Source organism: Chiloscyllium plagiosum, unplaced genomic scaffold (assembly GCF_037043375.1).
Source record: "Chiloscyllium plagiosum isolate Xiang-an unplaced genomic scaffold, Cpla_swu_hap1 HiC_scaffold_42, whole genome shotgun sequence".
Lineage (NCBI taxonomy): Eukaryota > Metazoa > Chordata > Chondrichthyes > Orectolobiformes > Hemiscylliidae > Chiloscyllium > Chiloscyllium plagiosum.
In genome coordinates, this window is record NW_028270180.1 from 8,123,218 (window position 1) to 8,144,537 (window position 21,320).

At 40.3% G+C, this 21,320-nt stretch overlaps 1 protein-coding gene across 1 annotated transcript in view; it reads right to left on the reverse strand.

Annotated features, from left to right (window-relative positions):
* Positions 1-4,547: 4,547 nt before the first annotated feature.
* The window catches only part of LOC122542530 (secretory carrier-associated membrane protein 2), a 46,340-nt gene continuing 29,567 nt past the window's right edge, over positions 4,548-21,320 (reverse strand). Inside the window, exons 4-9 of the mRNA XM_087982141.1 lie at positions 18,263-18,374; positions 17,358-17,486; positions 16,321-16,480; positions 12,308-12,409; positions 9,142-9,259; positions 4,548-7,058 (exon numbers count right to left, since the gene is read on the reverse strand). Of these exons, the coding sequence (XP_087838267.1) occupies positions 6,912-7,058; positions 9,142-9,259; positions 12,308-12,409; positions 16,321-16,480; positions 17,358-17,486; positions 18,263-18,374 (768 nt within the window). The 3' untranslated portion in view covers positions 4,548-6,911. The remainder of the gene's footprint in view (positions 7,059-9,141; positions 9,260-12,307; positions 12,410-16,320; positions 16,481-17,357; positions 17,487-18,262; positions 18,375-21,320) is intronic.

Here is a 21,320-nt window from a genome sequence, read left to right on the forward strand (position 1 = left end):
CCATGCTGAACCACTCTCTGACCCTTCTCCTGCAAGACCCAGTGGTTGATTTTACATTTTGTGCCAAGGGGTGTTTAGGCAGATTGTGACAAGTATCTGGAACAAAGTCATTAAGTGGGGAAGACCTGTTGGGTAGGTTATTTAGTATTCTGTTTTCTTTTGTATGTTTTTCATTTGGTAATCTTGGAAATAAATTGTTTTGTTTAAAAATAAGTAGTTTGACCAGCTGTATCAGTCCTGGAATATCAGCTGCATGCCTGCTTAAAACAACTAGCAAATTTAGGGTCTCACCTACTTTTTTGAAATGCTTGGTTTGGGGGAAGGGGGCGGCTGGTCTGGTCCATTACAATTATTAGTCTCCCAATTCCAGGTATTTATTGAATTCAAATTCCATCATCCCACTGTGACAGGACTCAAAGCAAAGGCCCCAGACTGTCATGTTGGTCAGCAATAGTATCACTAGGCCATGGCCATCACCTCCCCCTTCAATTCTATATTGAATTCTATCTGCCAAATCCACCGACTTACGTCATATTACAGACTATTGAATTTGGAAGAAAGAGAAACAATGTTGGAACAAGTTCATATTCTGCACGCTACAATGAGATTAATTTATACAAAAGTCAGATGGAATTTGAAACATCAACTAACTCTCTTTTCCCCTCCAGAAATGTTGCCAGAAATTTTCTCTCTCTCCCCTTTACCCCAAAACAAATATCGCAACAAATTCCAAAACCCCAGATTATTCAGTTTAATCATTGACAGTGTGACGTTACCATAGTCTTAGGAGACCATAAGGCCACACTCTTATTAGGCAGATATGACAGGTGTTAGAGGGTCACCATGGCTCAGGTGAGGGGAAAGGTTGAGCAAGAGTGTCCTTCATGGCAAAGTCAGCTGGTGCAAGAATTGAACCCATTCTGTGGGCATCACTCCAGATTGCAAACCAGCTGTCAAGCCAACTGAATTAACTAGCTCGTAAAGTAGCCAGTCATGCTAGAACCACAGGGCAGCTCCATTAAGCTGTTGTCAGTCATCTAATTGAAGGATCACCACACCATTCATATTGAAAAGGTTAGTCTTTCATGGTAATCTCAACGTGGGAACTGAACCCACTATTAGCGTCACAAACCAGCAAACTGAGTTAGTCAACAGCCATGAACTATGTCGGCTGAAGTTGCGGGGATAGTCCCTATGCACTTTCCTGAACTAGAATATCCAATTTCCCCATTCTCCCCAAGTCTAAAGAAAGATTAAAAGATAAAGAAAAGCCCTTCTGACATCAACACTTCATCTATCTTACAAACCACAGTCAGTCTTTTCAGGATTTCCACCCATTCAATTCTATTTCCATTGCATCCAGTGTCACTACTACCAATTTTTTTGTCAGAATCCTCGTTCTTAATATAAAAATAGCTCAATATATTTTAGCCTTGCTGCCGGTCCTTCTAGGCATATGGTAGTGTGCCTACTGCTGAGCCAGGAGGCCAAGTTATACAGGCAATCTGACCAAAAGGTGGGTAATAACATCTCAGCAGTCAATTGTAAAATATTGATATCACTTTGTACCTACTCCATTTTTTAAAAAAAGCTGTTTGCTTACTTTTCACTTACTGGTTAGAATAATTTTATTCACATTTATGTTGACTACCATTCTATTCTCATACTCTCCCCTTGACAGTCTTAATTCCCTCTTCACCCACCCCTCAACCTATTGCATATGACCTGGTTCTCACTTAAAGAATCTATTTAACAAGCAACATGCACCCTCCTTTTTGTGACCCCCTCATTAGCCTAGGAGCTTTTAAAATCCCATTTCACTACTCTTGCTTGAATTCCTAGACTGTTTCTGATGTATCTCCAAGATCCCCCATCGTTCCATTATAGATTTATCTGTTACTCTTCTGGTTCCACTTTATCCTGTCAGATCCTTATATTAGATTAGATTACTTAGTGTGGAAACAGGCCCTTCGGCCCAACAAGTCCACACCGAACGACGAAGCGCACCCACCCAAACCCATTCCCCTACATATAACCCTGCACCTAACACTACGGGCAATTTAGCACAGCCAATTCACCTAACCTGCACATCTTTGGACGGTGGGAGGAAACCGGAGCACCAGGAGGAAACCCACGCAGACATGGGGAGAATGTGCAAACTCCACACCGTCAGTCGCCTGAGGCGGGAATTGAACCCAGGTCTCTGGCGCTGAGAGGCAGCAGTGCTAACCACTGTGCCGCCCTTTTTTCTTTTAAATATCAATACCAGGGATTAGATTAGATTAGATATTGAAAATGGCCTCTCCCAATTTAGAATTTCTGCTGGTTTTTCCTCCATTGCTAATGACCCAGGAGCTTCCCTACAGACACTTGGTCCATTTAGTCCAGGTACTTTCCCATCACCAGATCCAGCAATGCCTCCCATCTAGGGCTGATCAAGTAAGCTCTCCTGAATGTGGTTCAGTAATTCCCCTAACTCTAACATTTCCAAACAATTCTTGGGTAAATAATATTCCCCAATATCATTATTGATCATTTCTGTTTACTGCAGAAATAAAAAGACTCTGCTAGAGAAACTCAACAGTTTTGGCAGCATCTAAGAGAAAAAGCAAAGTTAACTTTTCAACATTCATATCTCTTCACAACTGAAAAAGCTGGAAAATTCTGGTAGCAATGTTGTTGACAAAAGAGAAGGACTGAGTGAAAATGAAACAAGTACACCCTGAGCAGAAGACAAAGGGAACACTAATGGTAGCAAAAGGAATTGTGCTGATGGAAGATAGGTGTTAAATGATGATCAGTGGACTGTCAAAAATATATTGGCTTTCTGAAGATACTATGGCAGATAGGTATAATCAAGGCAGCAGACTGAGTACAGTCTGGAGTTTTGAATTCAAATGTTGGCTCCCAAAGACTATAAAATGAAGTGCAGTTCTTCATGCTCTAAACATCTGCTGCTTCTTTCCATAGATGCTACCTGAACTGAGTAGCTGTCACATTATTATTATTATTATTATTTCAGATTTATAAATTTAGTTTGATTCATGACATCAAGGATCAGAATAAACAATAGTTTAACGTGAGGTTTTATCATTATGTCCTTCTTATGCCTAACTTCAGGGAGGTGGGAATGGATTGGCTTATATACTTTGCTCCCTGATAGAAAGTGAAACTCGGGCATGAGCAGACAAGTTGAACAAACCTCTTGATGAGATCTTAAGATTTTCAGGTTGAGAAATAACTACATTGAAGCATAAAAATGGACTGGCCTGGCTGAATTTGAGAGGAGTCACTCGTATCAGAACAGTTCTAGTGATTCAGATATTTGAGTAGTGTTTTTAATGTTTCTACATCCATATCATTTCAGAACTAGACCTCTCCCTTACACCTAAATGTTGAAGGATACTGTTCTCCAATTGGACCAATGACCTCATCTTGAGAAGTCAGATCCAAGAGCGGGACCTGGCTTGATAAACAGTAAATCTGGCAATCACAGTAAATCAGTCACTAGCATCCTCTTGTGAATATGTTCAATGTACTTTTAAAACATAAATATTAACTAAATAGAAAAACAAGGCATTAACACTATACAATAACTATTTGATTCTCACTACAAATATCAAAAGGATTTCACTATTTCACCATCACAAAATTCTCATTCTGATCTTTCAAATCACACGGTCTTACCCTTTTCCTCCAATTGTAAAACCCTCAGATTTCTGCATTTCAATTGTGGCTTGGTGCACATCTCCTGGATTTTCATTGCTCAATCAGTAGCTGTGCCTTCGAATTATATCCACTAAGCCCTGAAATTCTCCCCCTAAACTTTGTCTACCTTAGTTTTCTCCTTTGAGAAGCTTATTAGTCTATCTTTGCATAGAGCTGCATGCAAGCCAACATTTCACTGCTGGTCACATTTTGCTTCTGCTCCCATGCAGCACCTAGGAACATTTCACTCCCTTATCAAAAGTAGTACTTATTACAAATGAATTCTTTGTTGCAGAATTGTACCTGGAATAGGATTGAGAGATGAGAAAAGGTCAACAGTACCCAAAAGGGAACCAACTTCTGAAAACAAATTAAATACTTCAAACAAGAATATCAAAATATCACAACTTCTAATTGTAAGATGAATGCACAGACCTATACAGTACTACTGACAGTAGTCAGCTTCACAGTAGGTATTGGAGATGCCAAGAACCTGATCAAGATTTTCAACAATTGTTCAACTTGCTATATCCACATCTATAGCAAATTCCAGGCTTCAGTGAAGAGAAGCAGGATGTCAAGTGATTCAGTTCTAAAAGATTGCATGCATGAAATCACTGAATGGAGTTTACAGTCATTCAAATCAAGGAGCTCAGATCAAACATTCAGAGGTTCTTCTCTCAGGATCAGGCTTCAAGACAGTCAAATTCATACTTTTCAGATCAGTCCATTCATGGAATTGAACATTTCACTCAATAGGAAGGTGCATCAGCTCTTATCAAAAAGAAAGTTCCATTCTAGGAAACGTTTGGTCTGAAGAGTCAAAAGAACTACTGGAATCGAGTTAAATACCTTTATTTGAGCACAAATATGTTTTAAAAGGGCATTTGCATGGAATTATTCTTTTTTAAAACAATGAAAAGCTAACATCATTCATTCCATTGGAAAGCTTGTTCAAGCGAATGACCATCCCATTTACATTTGTGAAATCAAAAAAAATTACATCAGCTCATTTTGATGATTCAAAAATAAAACTCAAAATTAAGTCCTGTAAACCAAAAGCTCTGAAGCTAAGACTGAAATTCTGGTCATTCTGTCTAGTTTTGCGCTAAGCTCAAGCTCCCATAATTTGTTGGTAGTCCAGCACTTGTTACATGCCAAACTAAACTGAAGGGAAAAGGAAAGATTTTCAATAATTCAATTTTGCAGTTACAGTCTCGTGTTTTAACACTTCAGTGGCAATTATGCCAATAGCACAAAAATGGTTCCACTCTAAGCTCGGGGACCTAACAGGCCAATTACCAATGAGTGAGGCCTGAGGAAAAACTAATTGAGAGTGTACTTGTTAAGACGACATGGAAGATGCTCTCCAGCACTGTTGCTGCAGACATCAAATGGGAAAATAAATCCTAGCCTCAACCAACAATCACTTACTCTTGATTTCCTATGGGCATGGTTTATCCAGTCATCTTGGAGAAGGGCAAGAAAGAGGACAGAGGCAGTTCAATAAAGGCGATATTTTAACAATTCCATAGGAAATCTCACCTATGCAAGAATGACATATGGCTTTGTTTTAAAATTGACAGAGTGACAAGAAAAAGGGCAAAATTACTGAAGTAAGGTTTCTGTACAGTCCATTTTTGGCAAGTATAACCCAAAAATAATTTTACCATCGGAATCCCAGTGTGGAAGCTGTGTTATAAACAGGTTTTTAAAAAAAAAACAACAGAAAGCCTGCTTCACAACAGTAGTCCGAAACAAGAAAAAAAACAAACAATCCAGTAGTAGCAGTCTCAGTTTCAAGAGACAAAAAGATTACAAAAAATTTAAGAGATCCCAATGACTAAAAAGGTTAAACCATTTAATTTGTTTTCTACAAATGAATTAAGAAAAATTAGTTAACAGCATCCTCAGCCTGAAATATTATCTGTGTCTCACTCCACTGGTGTTGCTCAACTTCAAATAGTTTTAACACATTTCTGCCCTTATTCCAGATTTCAAGCATCCACAATATTTGCCACTGTGTTAACAATCCACATGATTAAGAGTGATTAAATCTGATCAACTCACTCCTCAGGAAACCTACAGTCAACACTGGCTCCTCTCTTACCTCCCCCAAATACTTTGGATATAATTGAAAAAGATGGAGGTGGGTTGAGATAGTTCTTACAAAAGAGCATTAAATGCTCCAAAGCATACATGAAAGTAACTGTTTTGGTAAAGGAATACTACTACCGCCTGAAATAGCTTTATATAGCCATTTTTTTTTAAAAAACACAATGCAAATGTAAGAAAAAAATCAAAGAGCAGGAGAATACTGGAAACAGATCAACCAGCACCCATGAAATAGATGTTAATCATGGAATTGAATATTTCACTTAATAGGAAGATACATCAGGTCTGTGGACACTTGGTCAGAAACAAAATTTGAAGTGAACAACATTTGATAAAAGGTATATAATGAATGGGATGGAAGGATGGAGCAAAAAACTGCAACCATGAATGTCGTCTATTCTGCCGAAAGCACTACGTATCCCTTCATAAATGCTGATGATATGCTGAAAGTTTCCATAAGATTCTACATTTAAATACCCAATCTAAACATTTAAGAATTTATGATTAAGAAAATTGACTAGTTGAGCTCAAGCTGTAAGCTCAAAACTTTCACCCATGAATTTGCAGTATTGTCATGATGCTGCCAGACTTCTATGATGCACCTTCTTCCAAATGTGATTCCACTTAAAAAGCAGCAAGAACCAGCCCATCATACAAAAAAAATCAACTAGACAGATGCAGTGCCACAGAACAGATGACCAGCGCTGGCATACACAATGTCATAGTGTTGAACAATACTTCAGGTGCTAGTAAAATCCATTGTGCTTATTACTGAAGAAACTTATTAAAATATGAAACTTCAAAAAGTTAGCTTGATGTTTTACTCTCTTCTGTAAACGTACCTCCCCAATGAACCAACACACTGACCAATAATTCTTCATAAACAAAATACAAACTGTTGAGCAGCTGGTTTTCTACAGTAGAAAATGCAGTGATACCAACAGTTTGTTTGAAACCCTTTGATTAAAGCCTAATATATCCTTCCCCCTTAATAGGTAGACACAAAATACACATTTTGTCCAATGAAAGTGCATCTTTATAAAGAACGTACAAAGAGGATAACTTTTGAAAACAGTAATCTCCAGTAATTAGTTTCCTTGGAAGGTGCTTTGTGCAGCAGCTGATGCAGCACTAGCTGCAGCACTGCGCACTGTGGTATTGGAGAAGACCCCATGGGAAAATTCTTCTTGTGCTCTCTGAAAACTGGCTCCTGTGCTGCGGAATATTGAATGTACCTACAAAAAAAAAGAGAAAAAACCTTAAGAAAAAGACTTTATTTCAATTTGTCCGATCTTATCTCTACACTTCTTGAATTTATATTGCAGCTTCTCATGTGAGAAAACATAAGGTGGTTGCTTAGATACACATGGTAAAAACAGACATAGTTAACAAAAAATGTTTGCCAGCCAGTGAGAAAGAGGTTGGTCAAAAAATGGGTTTTACGGAGGGAAAAAAATGGCAGAGAGGATAGGTGGGTAGGAAAGAGGTGGAAAATTACTAGTCAGTGAAGGCAAAACTTAGGACCAGACAATAACAGGGGAACATGGGTACAAGTGATCCCATTAGCTCTTCATTTCTGTTCTTCAATTCAGTGACGAGAGTGTGCCATCCTAATTTCCACACCCCTTAACTAAAGAACTACCAATTTCAGAATTAAAACTGATTTAGCAAACATTCACTGCTTCTTGCAGGAGGGAGTTTCACACTTTTCCCACACTGTAGAAATCTTGTCCAATATTTGTCCTGAATAGCTTGGCTATTTTAACAGGACATTTTCTTGTCATGGACTCCTCTCCCAGTGGGATAACCTTTTATCTGGCCTATAAATTCCTTTCAGAATTCTAAAAATCTTAATCAGATCAGATCTTAACCATCTGTATTCCCTGTAACACAAACCTCAATTTGATCATTGGCACCTTGTTAACATTTAGGTAAATTTGCATTACACGGTGTCCAAGACCAATGTTTCTTGTATACACTGTTGTGATTTTCGCCTTTATACTAACTACAACACCAGGTTATAGTCAAACAGGTTTTTTTTTTTTTAAAAAGTACAAGCTTTCAGAGAACTACTCTTTCATCAGGTAGCTAGTGGTACAGGATCATAGGACAGTTTACAGTAAAAGATAAACATGTCATAACTGCTGCGATGTATTGAACAAACCTAGATTGCTGTTAAGTCTTTAATCACTTAACTCTAACCTGTTGGACTATAACCTGGTGTTGTAGGATTTTTAAACATCGTCTACCCTAGTCTAATACTGTCACCGCCACATCATGGTTAGTATAGTACACACAATAGTCATGTGGTTTGACTATGGTATTACGGAGAAAAAACAGTACATCCCTGCCACCTTCTCTCCCTTCTATCCCGAGATTATAAAGGCTGACATTTCAGTAGTCTTTTGATTAAATTCTGACCACGACATTTTAACTTGTGTACATAGACTCATCATTTGAACCTTCAAAAAGACAAAGGACAATGTAAGATAGACAGGATCATAGAATACCTGCAGTGCAGAAAGAGGCCATTAAGTCCCTCGAATGTGAACTAGCTGTCTGACCAGTTTTCCACGGAGACTCTCCCTTTCCCAGTGAACCCCATTTGATGTATCTAACATCTGCATCCCTGGACAGCGTGGGGCAATTTAGCATGACTAATCCACCTAACCTGCGCATTTTTGGACTGTGGAGGAAACTGGAGCACCCAGTGGAAACCCAAAGAGACAGAGGGAGAACATGGAAACTCTACACGACAGACTCATCTAAAAGATAGAAACCTGGGTGCTGCCCAAGGAGCAAAAATCATACAACACTAGGATTAAGTGTTAAAAAGACGAAAAGTGAGGACTGCAGATGCTGGAGATCAAAGTCTAAATTATAGTGCTGTAAAAGCACAGCAGGTCAGGCAACATCAGAGGAGCAGCAAAATTGACGTTTTGGGCAAAAGCCCTTCATCAGGAATGCCCCTCATTCCTGATGAAGAGTTTTGTCCGAAACGTCGATTTTGCTGCTCCTCGGATGCTGCCTGACCTGCTGTGCTTTTCCAGCACCACTCGAATCTAAACTTAAATGTTAAAAGGTTGAGGCTTAAGTGGATCAGCAGCCAATGTAGGTCAGCAAGAGCTGCTCGAGTGAGATCGTGGGGTTTTGGATGAACTGAAATTTATATAGAGGGTGAAAGATTGACAGCCAGCACAGCGGTGGAACGTTCAAATCTGGAGACAGCCAAGAGCTTGTCCAAAGGTTTCAGTAAAAGATGAACAGAGGTCAGGAGTGAGGCAAGCAACTCAACAAGGATGAATTAGACATTCTTACCCTTTGTACCAGCAACAAAGACAAAACTGCACACACGGTGAAGAATACTGCTACTACCATCATGACCACTGCCACAGCAAGATTTGTTTTTGTCCAACTAAGTGCTGCAATCCAACCACTGAAAAGAAATATTTATGGTTAAGCTGGTTACTTTTAGCTGGTGGTAAATTAGCATTATTTTACAGAAACCAAGAATCACTTTTGGCAATAGGCAAACCATTCTGAAAGGCTAGACAACAAACTGCAAAATCATGCCACTTTTATAAAAACAAAATAAGCCAGTAAGAGGGAAGTATTGGGGGAAACTATTGAAATCGTATATAATTTATGAAAAGCAGGTCAAGCTGCTAGTGTATTTTGCTAACTGCATAGGTTACAGAGGACAATTGATTTATGGTTACTGGGCACTCTGAATTTGAGTCTGACAAAGATAGCTCTCCACATTCAGGGCACCAGCTGTTCCCTTCAGCAATCTAATCACCACTTTTCCCTTGGGTTATCTCTCTCTGCCATGCATTTTCTACAGTCCCAGCAGCACAATGGAACTCATGCTCTGGATCTCATTTTTATGTCGTACACACAGGTATGGAGTTAATCTCAGAACAGTCTGCACTACCATTAAGTGAATATTGCTCTGTGAATTTGCAAACTAGTTTATGGCATAGTAGATAAAACAGAACACAATCAATCAAAAACAGATTAGTATGAACTTGCGTTGTATATCACTAGAATACTGTGCGTGCTAACTCAGCCAGTGGGCTCTTAAAGGCACAAGACCACCCTGACCTGAACACAGATCATCCCCTTGTACCTTGGTGTTGACTGCCTTAGTGGCATTAGCCCTACTTTTATCAGATAGTTAAGAGCCTTTGCTTCTTGAATGACCAGGGATTGCTAGTTAATTTCCCATTGTTGGTCCTTCAAAAGAAATCTGTTCTCACCTTGCAATTTAAAAAATACCCTGGGTGAGAAGCATTTCAGTTTAGCAGAGTTATAAATCTGGGGAATACCATCTTGAACATTTTTGGCTTCACTGTGGTACTATTCAGATTCTATTAAATGCAGAATACACTTCCTCGACGAATGACAGAAATTTTCAAACTTAACACTAAGTCAACATGGGAATCTTTGCACTGTAAACAAATTTCACATTAGATTCAAACGTGGAACTCAGTCCAATTCCATCTACGCGCCCTTTGGGGGCAGCAGTCTTGCTTACTTTATATAAACTTAAGTCTTTAAAATTGATAGTCACATTTAAACAGCCTATAAGATAGCTTTTTTTGGCCAACTATTGGAAGGAAGTTAAAGTCCTGTCTGTTCTGGGATTTGAAGTAATTGAGAATATGAATCACAATGCAACAAATCACAGACTAATTTCTGAGTTTAGATTTACCAGAAATACCTCAAGGTAGTGGTTAAACTGCATCCGCAAGTGATTGGGTCACCACTTCATAGATTAAATTCCCTACAGCGTGGAAACTGGCTATCCAGCCCAACATGTTCACATAGACCCTCCAAAGAGTAACCTACCCAGACCCATTCCCCTACCCTTTATTTACCCCTGACTAATGCACCTAACACTAGGGGCAATGTAGCATGACCAACTCATCTGACCTGCACATCTTTGGACTGTGGAAGGAAACTGGAGTACCCGGAGGAAACCATGCAGACATGGGGAGAACGTGCAAACTCCACCCAGAGACACAGTCACCTGAGGCAGTAATTGAACCTGGGTCCCTGGCGCTGTGAGGCAGTAGTGCTAGTCACTGAGCCACCATTCCACCTATGAAGTTGTCTCTTTCAGCCTTGCACCTTCTAGATCTGCAAACACTGCCAAGTGATAATTGAATAATCCCACAACTGCAGCAGCAAAGAATGCTTCCAGCCATTTCTTGATCTCATGTGGAGTGAATAGAATTGGCTGAAGACTAGCAGTGATGTCTCGCACCTTTACTGGAATTAGAGATTAATCATTCACTCAGAACTTCTGGCTGAAGACAGTTGCAAATACTTCAGATTGATCTTTTGCATTCATACACTGGATTCCCCACTATGGAGATGGTGATATTCATGAAGCCATCTCCTCCAGTGAATTCTTTGGTTGTCGACCATCATTTACAACTGGATGTGTCAGTACTGCATGGCAAACTGAAGTTGATTTTGGCACTCAGCGCTATCACCTGTGGCTAAACTGTTTGGCACACAAGTAGCCCTGTTCTGTAGCTTCACCAGGTGGGCACCTCACTTTTTGGTATGCTGCTTCTCGCATTCCCACACGATTCTTGATGAACCAAAATTAACTCCATGAACAAGTTCAAATGAACTTAGTTTGGATTAGAGCTGACTGTTACTGAAGTAACACAAAAATCAATCAATCTGGTCCTGTTGAAGTTTCTGCAGTTTGCAGTGCAAAGTTAAGATCGGGTAAGGGAGAATAATGCAAAACCATAAAGATACACCCAGCACAGTCTACTCCTCAATTCAAAATTAGTTAGATTGAATTACTAGATAACAAATTCCTTTTGCACTGTTTGGAATGTGACCATTTTATTTCCTCAAACCAAATTTAAAGAGCACAGTAATTCAATTTGGTTCTTGGTATAAAGAGATCGAGTGAGCTATCAGGAGTAGACTGCATTTGAATCATTCATATTAAATATGATTCATATTAAATCAATGTAACCAGATAATGTAAGGAAAGATTTGCATTGCCAGGAGTACATGCAATTCAGCTGTAGGAACAATTATCTTGTGACTAGACAGAAGTGTGTGCATTTTGGGGGCTGCAACAAATCTGACCAAATAGCAGTACAGCAACCATGAAAATATTACAAGTGGACAGTCACAAAAGGGATCAAAGAAACTTGTTTAAGGATGTCAGAGCCTAGATGACCCTAAAGAAAAAGGAACACTGATTAAGAAAGCAGTGAGGTTTAAAAACACAACAAGCATTGAGTGGGAAAGAGTGGTCAGTTAAGAAATACGTGCCTCTCCAGTGGCTAGAATAGTCAGCAGGGCATGTCATATCAACTGTCTATACACGCTACTGGAATCTGTTGAAGGAAGTGTATAGAGAATATGCAGAAAGCCACAGATAGCTCACAGAAGACAAAAACTCACACCAAAGAATATTTCTTTCACTCAGCACTGAATGGACACTTACCTGACCCCCCAATTGGGAATGCCGACTGCCTGAATGACATAAAGAACAATTTGACAGAAGAACACAAAGAAGAAGAAAAAGAAGTTGAATGAGCTGTCGGACCTGAAAAAACAAGTTTAAAAAGTTAGTCTTTTTGAAAAGTTAGTCTTGTGACACAATTAATCAGTCTCAGTTTATTCGAACATCAGTATCTTGCCATTGATTTTCTTGTTACACACAAAGACAACCAGGTCTAAAATCAACTTCCAACTCCTCTGATGCAGTTGGCTGAAATAAGTTACCTATGGCAGATGTTAATAATGTGCTGTAGCACTGAGTGTTATAATTTTTTGAAATATCAATTCACTGGACATGGGAACCACTGGCTGGACCAACATTTCATGCTGTTATGGACTAGGCCAGAGCCCCTCAAAATATTTTAGGTAGCCTAGACCCCGACTTTTTCTTAGTTTAAAAGTAAATGTAAAGTGCCCGTTCTAGTTGCATTGAGACTGGTCAAACTACTCGATGTTAAGCAAAACAAAATTTAAACCACTAGTTAAATACAAAGAGGAATAGATTAGCTTAACTCTATTGGAAAACTTAACAGAATAATAGTTTCATTAACTATCACATGCAGTTCTTCCTCCAGAAGGGAAAAAAGAAAATTCAGAGAACAGCAGGCAGGAGACATTCACTGAAGCTTCCAACTTTGTTGAGACCTCAATAGCTTCTAATACTACTGAAAAAAACAAAATTCAACAGTCTAATAAGAGCTGGCCACATCAACATTTCAGACTGTTTTTAAAAAAAAAACAAACCTAAGGCTTCCCAAGCAATATACTCAAGTGATCTTAACTAGCTAGCTCTATACCTCCTGTTCAATCTTTCTAGAGAAACCAGGACAAAACAACCTCTTAAAACTATTGCATTGTCACAGTGCCCAACCTCACTGGCCCCCAACAAGCTGCCATCTTGAACCATTGCATTGTATTTGGTGTCATTGAGAGGGTGTTCCAGAATTTGAACTCAGCAACACTGAAGTAATAGCAATACAGTTCCAAGTCAGGATGAAGCGGTGGCTTGGAGGAGCAACTTGCAGGTGTTGCGTTCCCATGCATCTACAGCCCTTGTTCTGCTAAGTGGGTTGTAGGTTTGGAAGGCGTTGTTGAAAGAGCCATTATTACTTCCATAAATATTAACATTGCAGTTTAATTCAGGTTTTGTCAGTCATCCATATTTCATCTGGCCTTCAGCTCTTAAGTTGCACTTCAAATTTATTTCTCAAATCAAGACCAAAAAATCTTTTGTCCATTTTTATTCTAGGCTTTTCACAATTTAAAAACTTGTAATTATTGCATCTCTGAAAACAGTCAAGTAAATGTTGAAAATAATAGCATAGAATTGATCCAAAAATGATTATAAAAAGGACAATATAGAAGCTATAACAATCAAGACTGAAAGGGTTGGGCTTTTCTCAATAAGGGCATGGTGTGACCATTATAAGTCCTTAACAATTATGTAGGAATTTGATAAGTCAATCCGATGCAGAGAAGAGATCACTTATGAAAAAAATCCAAAAACTAGAAGGCAAAGTTATAATCTGGGTACTAATACATACAATCATCCAGAAATTAAGTAGAACGTGAAGCTTGCTACCACATGGAGTAGAGTCAGAGTCACAGAGATGTACAGTACGGAAACCGACCCTTTAGTCCAACTCATCCATGCCGACCAGATATCCCAACCTAATCTAGTCCCATTTGCCAGCACTTGGCCCATATGCCTCTGAACCCTTCCTATTCATGTACCCATCCATTTGCCTTTTTTGATGTTGCAATTGTACCAGCCTCCACCACTTCCTCTGGCAGCTCATTCCATACATGCACTGTCCTCTGTGTGAAAAAAGTTGCCCCTTAGGTCCCTTTTATATCTTTCCCCACCCGTCCTAAACCTAGGCCCTCTAGTTCTGGACTCCCTTATCCCAGGGAAAAGACTTGTCTATTTAACCTATCCATGACTCTCATGATTTTGTAAACTTCTATAAAGGTCACCCCTCAGCCTCTGATGCTCCAGGGAAAACAGCCCCAGCCTATTCAGCCTCTCCCTATAGCTCAAATCCTCCAACCCTGGCAACATCCTTGTAAATCTTTTCTGAACCCTCAGGTTTCATAACGTTCCTTCAATAGGAAGGAGACCAGAATTGCACGCAAAAATGGTCTAACCAATGTCCTGTACAGCGTAACATGGCCTCCCGACTCCTGTACTCAATACTCTGACCAATAAAGGAAAGCATACCAAATGCCTCCACTATCGTATCTACCTGCGATTCTACTTTCAAGGAACTATGAACCTGTACTCCAAGGTTTTTGCTCAGCAACACTCCCTAGGACCTTAACATTAAGTCCAGCTAAGATTTGCTTTCTCAAAATGCAGTACCTCAAATTTATTTAAATTAAACTCCATCTGCAACTCCTCAGCCCATTGGCCCATCTGATCAAGATCCCCATTGTAACCCGAGGTAACCTTCTTCGCTGCCCACTACACCTCCAATTTTGGCGTCATCTGCAAACTTACTAACTATACCTCTTATGCTCGCATCCAAATCATTTGTGTAACTGACAAAGTTGTGGACCCAGCACCGATCCTTGTAGTTCAGACAAATCAAATAGATATTTAAGAGGAAGCTTCCAAGAACAAGGAGAAAAGAATAGAAGGATATACTGTTACAGTTAGATGAAACAGGGTGGCAGGATACTCAAAAATTGGCATTGATCAGCTGGACCAAATGGCCTTTTTGTTCTGTGCCTTCTACATAAATTTTATAAGTTAGGATGTTATTTACTCAGTTCAATTTCTAGCTTCTGCTTCAAAAAAAAATCATGCTGACTAGTGTAGATTTAGACTTAAAACCATTAATATTTTCTTGAAAGCAAGTTGCACCAAGTCTGCACCAGTCCGCTTACTCCATTGCTCATTTGAACCTTTCCTCCTCCAACACATGTCCCTACATCACAGACTGCAACGGTTCAAGGCAGCAGTTCACTACTATCTTCAGGCAATCAGGCTTGCACAATAAATGCTGGCATAGCTTGCAGCTCTCATCTTGTCAATAAAAACATGAAAAACTGCTCCAATTTAACTTTCTCTCAGACTTTTCCTCTTTTGGATACAGCTAGCAAAAGGATGCCTAGCTTAAGCAAGAGTTGAGCCAAGGCCCACTAATACTGTAGTATTTCAGGTTATGACTATTCCCGGATACCAAATGCCTTTGTACTTAATTGTATAAATTTAAAAAATGCTGTATACACTCACATATTCTTAAAGTTCTTTATTCCTATGGAGCACATTTAAAATGGAAACTACTAACAAACTTGCCACATTGTCGTCATTATATCCTTCACCTGTGGAGGAGCTACAGCACTGTAGACTTAGTAAGATAGAATACAAAACAACCAATATATACAGACAAACTTGAAGCTGCTGAAAAAGCTCTGCATGTCTGGTGGCATCTGTGAGGAGAAATCAGAGTTAACATTCTGGTTGCAGTAACCCTCCCTCAGAACATTTTTTCTGTTAACTCCGATTTCTCTTCACAAACACCACCAGACTTGCTGAGCTTTTCCAGTAATTTCTGTTTTTGTTTCTGATTTACAGCATGCAGTTTTTTCGGTTTCAATTTCCAGATAATGTCCATAAACAAGTATAGACTTCACTATTAAGTCCTTATTTCATATTTTGGCTCAATCATCCTTTACACACATTTGTGCACAGATCCAGTTGGTCTCCCATCCTCAAAGTTGGTTTCACCCAGGAATACATTTGGTTTCTACTCTGCACACAATGTCACAGGAAGTCAAAAGCCCTGCCTTACATGGCAAATTGCAGATGTGTTATTTTGCATGCTACATGGTTACATGAACACAGCCATTCAATAAACCAAAAAAAATTAAGTATTATGAAGCAGACCCGGTCTTATTGAGGTGAACCATAAAGTGAAAAGAAAACCAGCTCGGATCCAGAGGACATTTTACCTGAAAGCCTTGTATATTGGCCGATACCAACACAGGAAGGCACAAGGGGTGAAGAGCAAAAACCATAAGATTGCTAAGCCAAAGTCAACTCCAAACTTTGCGTCAACAATAAATTCAGCCAGGCAAGCAAGGAGGTTCAAGAACAGTGTGACTGCATGGACTGTTGGAAGAAAAACCAGATTTCAATAACTTGTGAGCATACTTAATTCTACATATCACTCAAACAATAACTTTGGAATCTCAAATTTTAAAAACACCTCCAATTGAATTTCTGCAAACTTCACCAAACAGCACACAATTTCACCAGTTTATGATGTTGAGTTGAGGCTAGCATGACTAGCTCAATGCTCATCAACAATGCAACTCCACAGCCTCTTTTGTTGTTATCTTTGAAAGGGTTTACAAGGATGCTGTTGAAGTTGGAGCGGTTGAGCTATAGGGAGAGGTTGGATAGGCTGGGATTATTTTCCCTGGAGTACTGGAGACTGCAGAGGGTTCTCGGGTGGTTTATAAAATCAAGAAGGGCATGAATAGGGTGAATATCCAAGGTCTTTTCCCTAGGGCAGGGGAGTCCAAAACTAGAGGACATAGGTTTAAGGTGAGAGGTGAAAAGATTTAAAAGGGGCTTAAGGGGCAACCTTTTCACAGAGGGTGGTATTTGTATGGAATGAGCTTCCAGGTGGTGTAGTGGAGGCTGGTACACTTAGCACATTTAAAACGCATCTGGATGGGTACATGAGGACATGGACCAAATGCTGACAAATGGGACTAGATTAATTTTAGGATATCGGATTAGCATGGACAAGTTGAATGAAGGTCTGTTTTCGTGCTGTACATTTATGACCCTGCATAATTGACTCACTTGTCGTTTGCCATCTGAGATAAGATAAGGTCTTCTAATCAGGTTGAAGCTCAATTTATTAACTTACACCAATAATACTGAATGTTTTCACTAAAATGCACAACTGCAAAGATTTGTACAAAAATACTTCGGTAGGGGTTGAAACAAAAGGCAGGAATCATTGGCTGCAACTTACACATCCACAAGTAGTACAACATTTTTACTGTCCTCTGAAAGCCTGATGGGATCTCTGCTGCAAAGTCCTGGTAGAAGCATGGTTTGATGGGGCAGAACGAAGGAAAAGGAGGCCAGTTATTTCTTTTTGCTGCATGGAGGAATGAAGAAATTTTGCTTTCAAACAAAGCTTAAAAGAAGCAGCGTATTTTAAAGACCTGAAATCCTGAATGTTCTATACCTTTAGCTGATACGATGTTTGGACCAAATTCAGTTTGATTTGACACTATTTAACTTCACACAACAATTCTTCAAGAGTTCCAAATGTAGTACTAATAGTCGGGCAACTATGAAACTACTTTTGAGAATGTGCTTAACATTACTTTGGTCTAGTCTCAATAATTAGACAACCACCAAATGTAGAATCAGACTTGCAACACAAGAGGTAACTCAACTATAAAACCACTTCTGGAAATGATCACAGTTGAAGTTGTTTTGTTCTTGTAATAATATTTAAAAAGGGAGGGTGTTTGGAGAGAGATAGGCGTCTCTTTGCTCATTCAGACTCATTCTCTCCCCACCATACATGCATGCATCATCTTTATGCACATAATCCTATACCCAAGCTCAAACAACCCTACCATCCCATCTACATAATCGCTCACCCTCCACTCCCAGCCTGACATCCTCCCACACAATCCTCCCTCATAACCTATGTGTATCTCATTCCCTACAGAAACGCCACCTCCACACATACTCTCTCCAGTCTCCTGAACCATCCCACACAACCACCTACCATCCCCAGGCCACATGTCCTACTGCATATCCAACCCACTAAACCCACCACCCTCATACACAACCACCAACCCCGTCCCCCGTCTCTCTCTCTCTTCCTTCCCCCCCCCCCCAACCATACAATATCCTTACAAGTGTAACTTTCATTCTTCAGTTCTTGCTCTTTGCGGTCTAATTCAGCAGCTTTTCTTTCTAGTTCTTCCTGCTGTCGAAGCAGTGCCAGCTGTGCAGCTGTAGCACTGACCTGAATAGGATATAAAGTAAGTGTAAATAATGGTAAAAATACCCCTTAACACTATGATAAAACAGGCGGGTCAGTTCACAGACCAACTGGAGCACAATGATCACCTAACTAGCAGTTTACATAACCTTTAGACAGCACTAACACTGCTGTTCATTTTTTTGTTCCTGCTTTGCCATCTTAAAGCACTTTTTGTAAGCAAAGCTTGATCAAAATGCAAAAAAATTGGAGAACGAGAAGGGCGTTGTGGTTCTGTTCGCCGAGTTGGGCATTTGTGTTGCAGACGTTTCATCCCCTGTCTCGGTGACATCCTCAGTCCTTGGGAGCCTCCTGTGAAGCACTTCTGTGATGTTTCCTCCGGAATTTATAGTGATTTGTATCTGCCGCTTCCAGTTGTCCGTTCCAGCAGTCCACTGCAGTGGCCGGTATATTGGGTTCAGGTCGATGTGCTTATTGATTGAATCTGTGGATGAGTGCCATGCCTCTAGGAATTCCCTGGCTGTTCTGTTTGGCTTGTCCTATAATAGTAGTGTTGTCCCAGTCAAACTCATGTTGCTTGTCATCTCAGTGTTTGGTACTAAGGATAGCTGGTCATATCGTTTCGTGGCTAGTTGGTGTTCATGGATGCGGATCATTAGCTGTCTTCCTGTTTGTCCTATGTACTGTTTTGTGCAGTCCTTGCATGGGATTTTGTACATTACATTGGTTTTGCTCATGCTGGGTATCGGTCCTTCATCCTGGTGAGTTGTTGTCTGAGTGGCTGTTGGTTTGTGTGCTGTTATGAGTCCTAGTGGTCACAGTAGTCTGGCTGTCAGTTCAGAAATGTTTTTGATGTGTGGGAGTGTGGCTAGTCCTTTGGGTTGTGGCATGTCCTCATTGCATTGTGTTTCCCTTAGGCATCTGTTGATGAAATTGCAGGGGTATCAGTTTTTGGCAAATACATTGTAGAGGTGTTCTTCTTCCTCTTTTTGCAGTTCTGGTGTGCTGCAGTGTGTTGTGGCCTTTTTGAACAGTGTCTTGATGCAACCTCCTTTGTGTGTTGGGGTGGTTGCTTTCGTAGTTTAGGACTTGGTCGGTGTGTGTAGCTTTCCTGTATACCTGTGGTGAATTTTCCATTCAGTGTTCTCTATACCATCATGTCTAGGAATGGGAGTTGGTTGTCCTTTTCTTCCTCTCTAGTGAATCGGTTTCCTCTGAGTGTGGCGTTGATGATCCGGTGTGTGTTCTCTATTTCTGTGTTTTTAATGATTACAAAATGAGAGAAACAAAGCTCACTACTTCAATAATTTCAGTCCGAGACCAAAAAATCTGAATCAGTAGTGTCATTTATTTTACACTTGCAAGTGGGTGTGATGTCACAAGGCAGGGACAAAACACACACCGAATTTGACAAACGCTCGATATTTATATAATTTGGCTTCTTTTGTTTTACATTGCTCTTCCCCTATCTACATCCTCCAGTTCCCCAAGACTGGCCCCATTATTCCTGTTTACCCGGTCTTGTCTGTGACAAAATACTTACTCTGACCTCAAGGCCGTATGCCCTCATCCCATCCTTTGCTTACCATTATCTACACCCTCCATCTGTGCTGCCCCTCACAGCATCTTATCACTAAGCCCTTTTAATTGGGGTTTGTTCCCACGTCTCTGTACAAGTGGGAAACCTACTGTTTATACAGGCCTCTCTTCACAGCATTTCATCTAGTGCCTGTATTTCTACTATTGTTTTGCAATCACGTTTCATGCTGGCATACAATTATATATTTCCTCCACACAGCCCCCACCCCCGCCTTCCCAGCTCCTGGCCGAAACAACCCCACACCGGTGTGAGTTCATTCACCCCGCACCAGAAACCATAATTGCAGAATTGCAGATCTGCAGAAGAAACATTAATTTACCTATATCCCACACAAAGGTATCATCTACATATCTGACCCAGGGTTTGGGTTGAACTTGCATTAAGACGGTTTGTTCTAACCTTTGCATTACCGCTTCTACTATGAGTCCAGAGATGGGAGAGTCCACAGATGTGCCGTTGATTTGTTCATATATTTGGTTGTTGAATGTGAAGTGTGTTGACAGCCAGACTACTGCGACCACTAGGACTCATAACAGCACATAAACCAGCCACTCTCAGACAACAACTCACCAGGATGAAGGACCCGATACCCAGTATGAGCAAAACCAACGTAATGTACAAAATCCCATGCAAGGACTGCACAAAACAGTACATAGGACAAACAGGAAGACAGCTAACGATCCGCATCCATGAACACCAACTAGCCACGAAACGATATGACCAGCTATCCTTAGTAGCCACACACTGAGATGACAAGCAAGCAACATGAATTCGACTGGGACAACACTACTATTATAGGACAAGCCAAACAGAACAGCCAGGGAATTCCTAGAGGCATGGCACTCATCCACAGATTCAATCAATAAGCACATCGACCTGAACCCAATATACCAACCACTGCAGTGGACTGCTGGAACGGACAACTGGAAGCGGCAGATACAAATCACTATAAATTCCGGAGGAAACATCACAGAAGCGCTTCACAGGAGGCTCCCAAGCACCGAGGATGTCACCTAGACAGGGGACGAAACGTCTGCAACACAAATGCCCAGCTCGGCGAACAGAACCACAACAACGAGCACCCAAGCTACAAATCTTCTCCCAAACTTTGAACTAGAAGAAAGTGGAGATGGCACTTTGCAGTTAGATGCAAAGATCCTAACCTAACTGATGCAGTGGAAGGTTCTCTTTCAGCTGACTGCAAGTGCCCCATGTGAAATGAGCAAATGGCAACTCATCCCAGTCTTGACCACAGACGATGGCATAGAGGCAAAATTATTGAAGTAGTAACACCAACAGCCGGCTACGGCTTTGGAAATTGTGTTTAAATTCCATACAGCGGCTGGCAGAACTCAAGTTCAGTTAAAGAG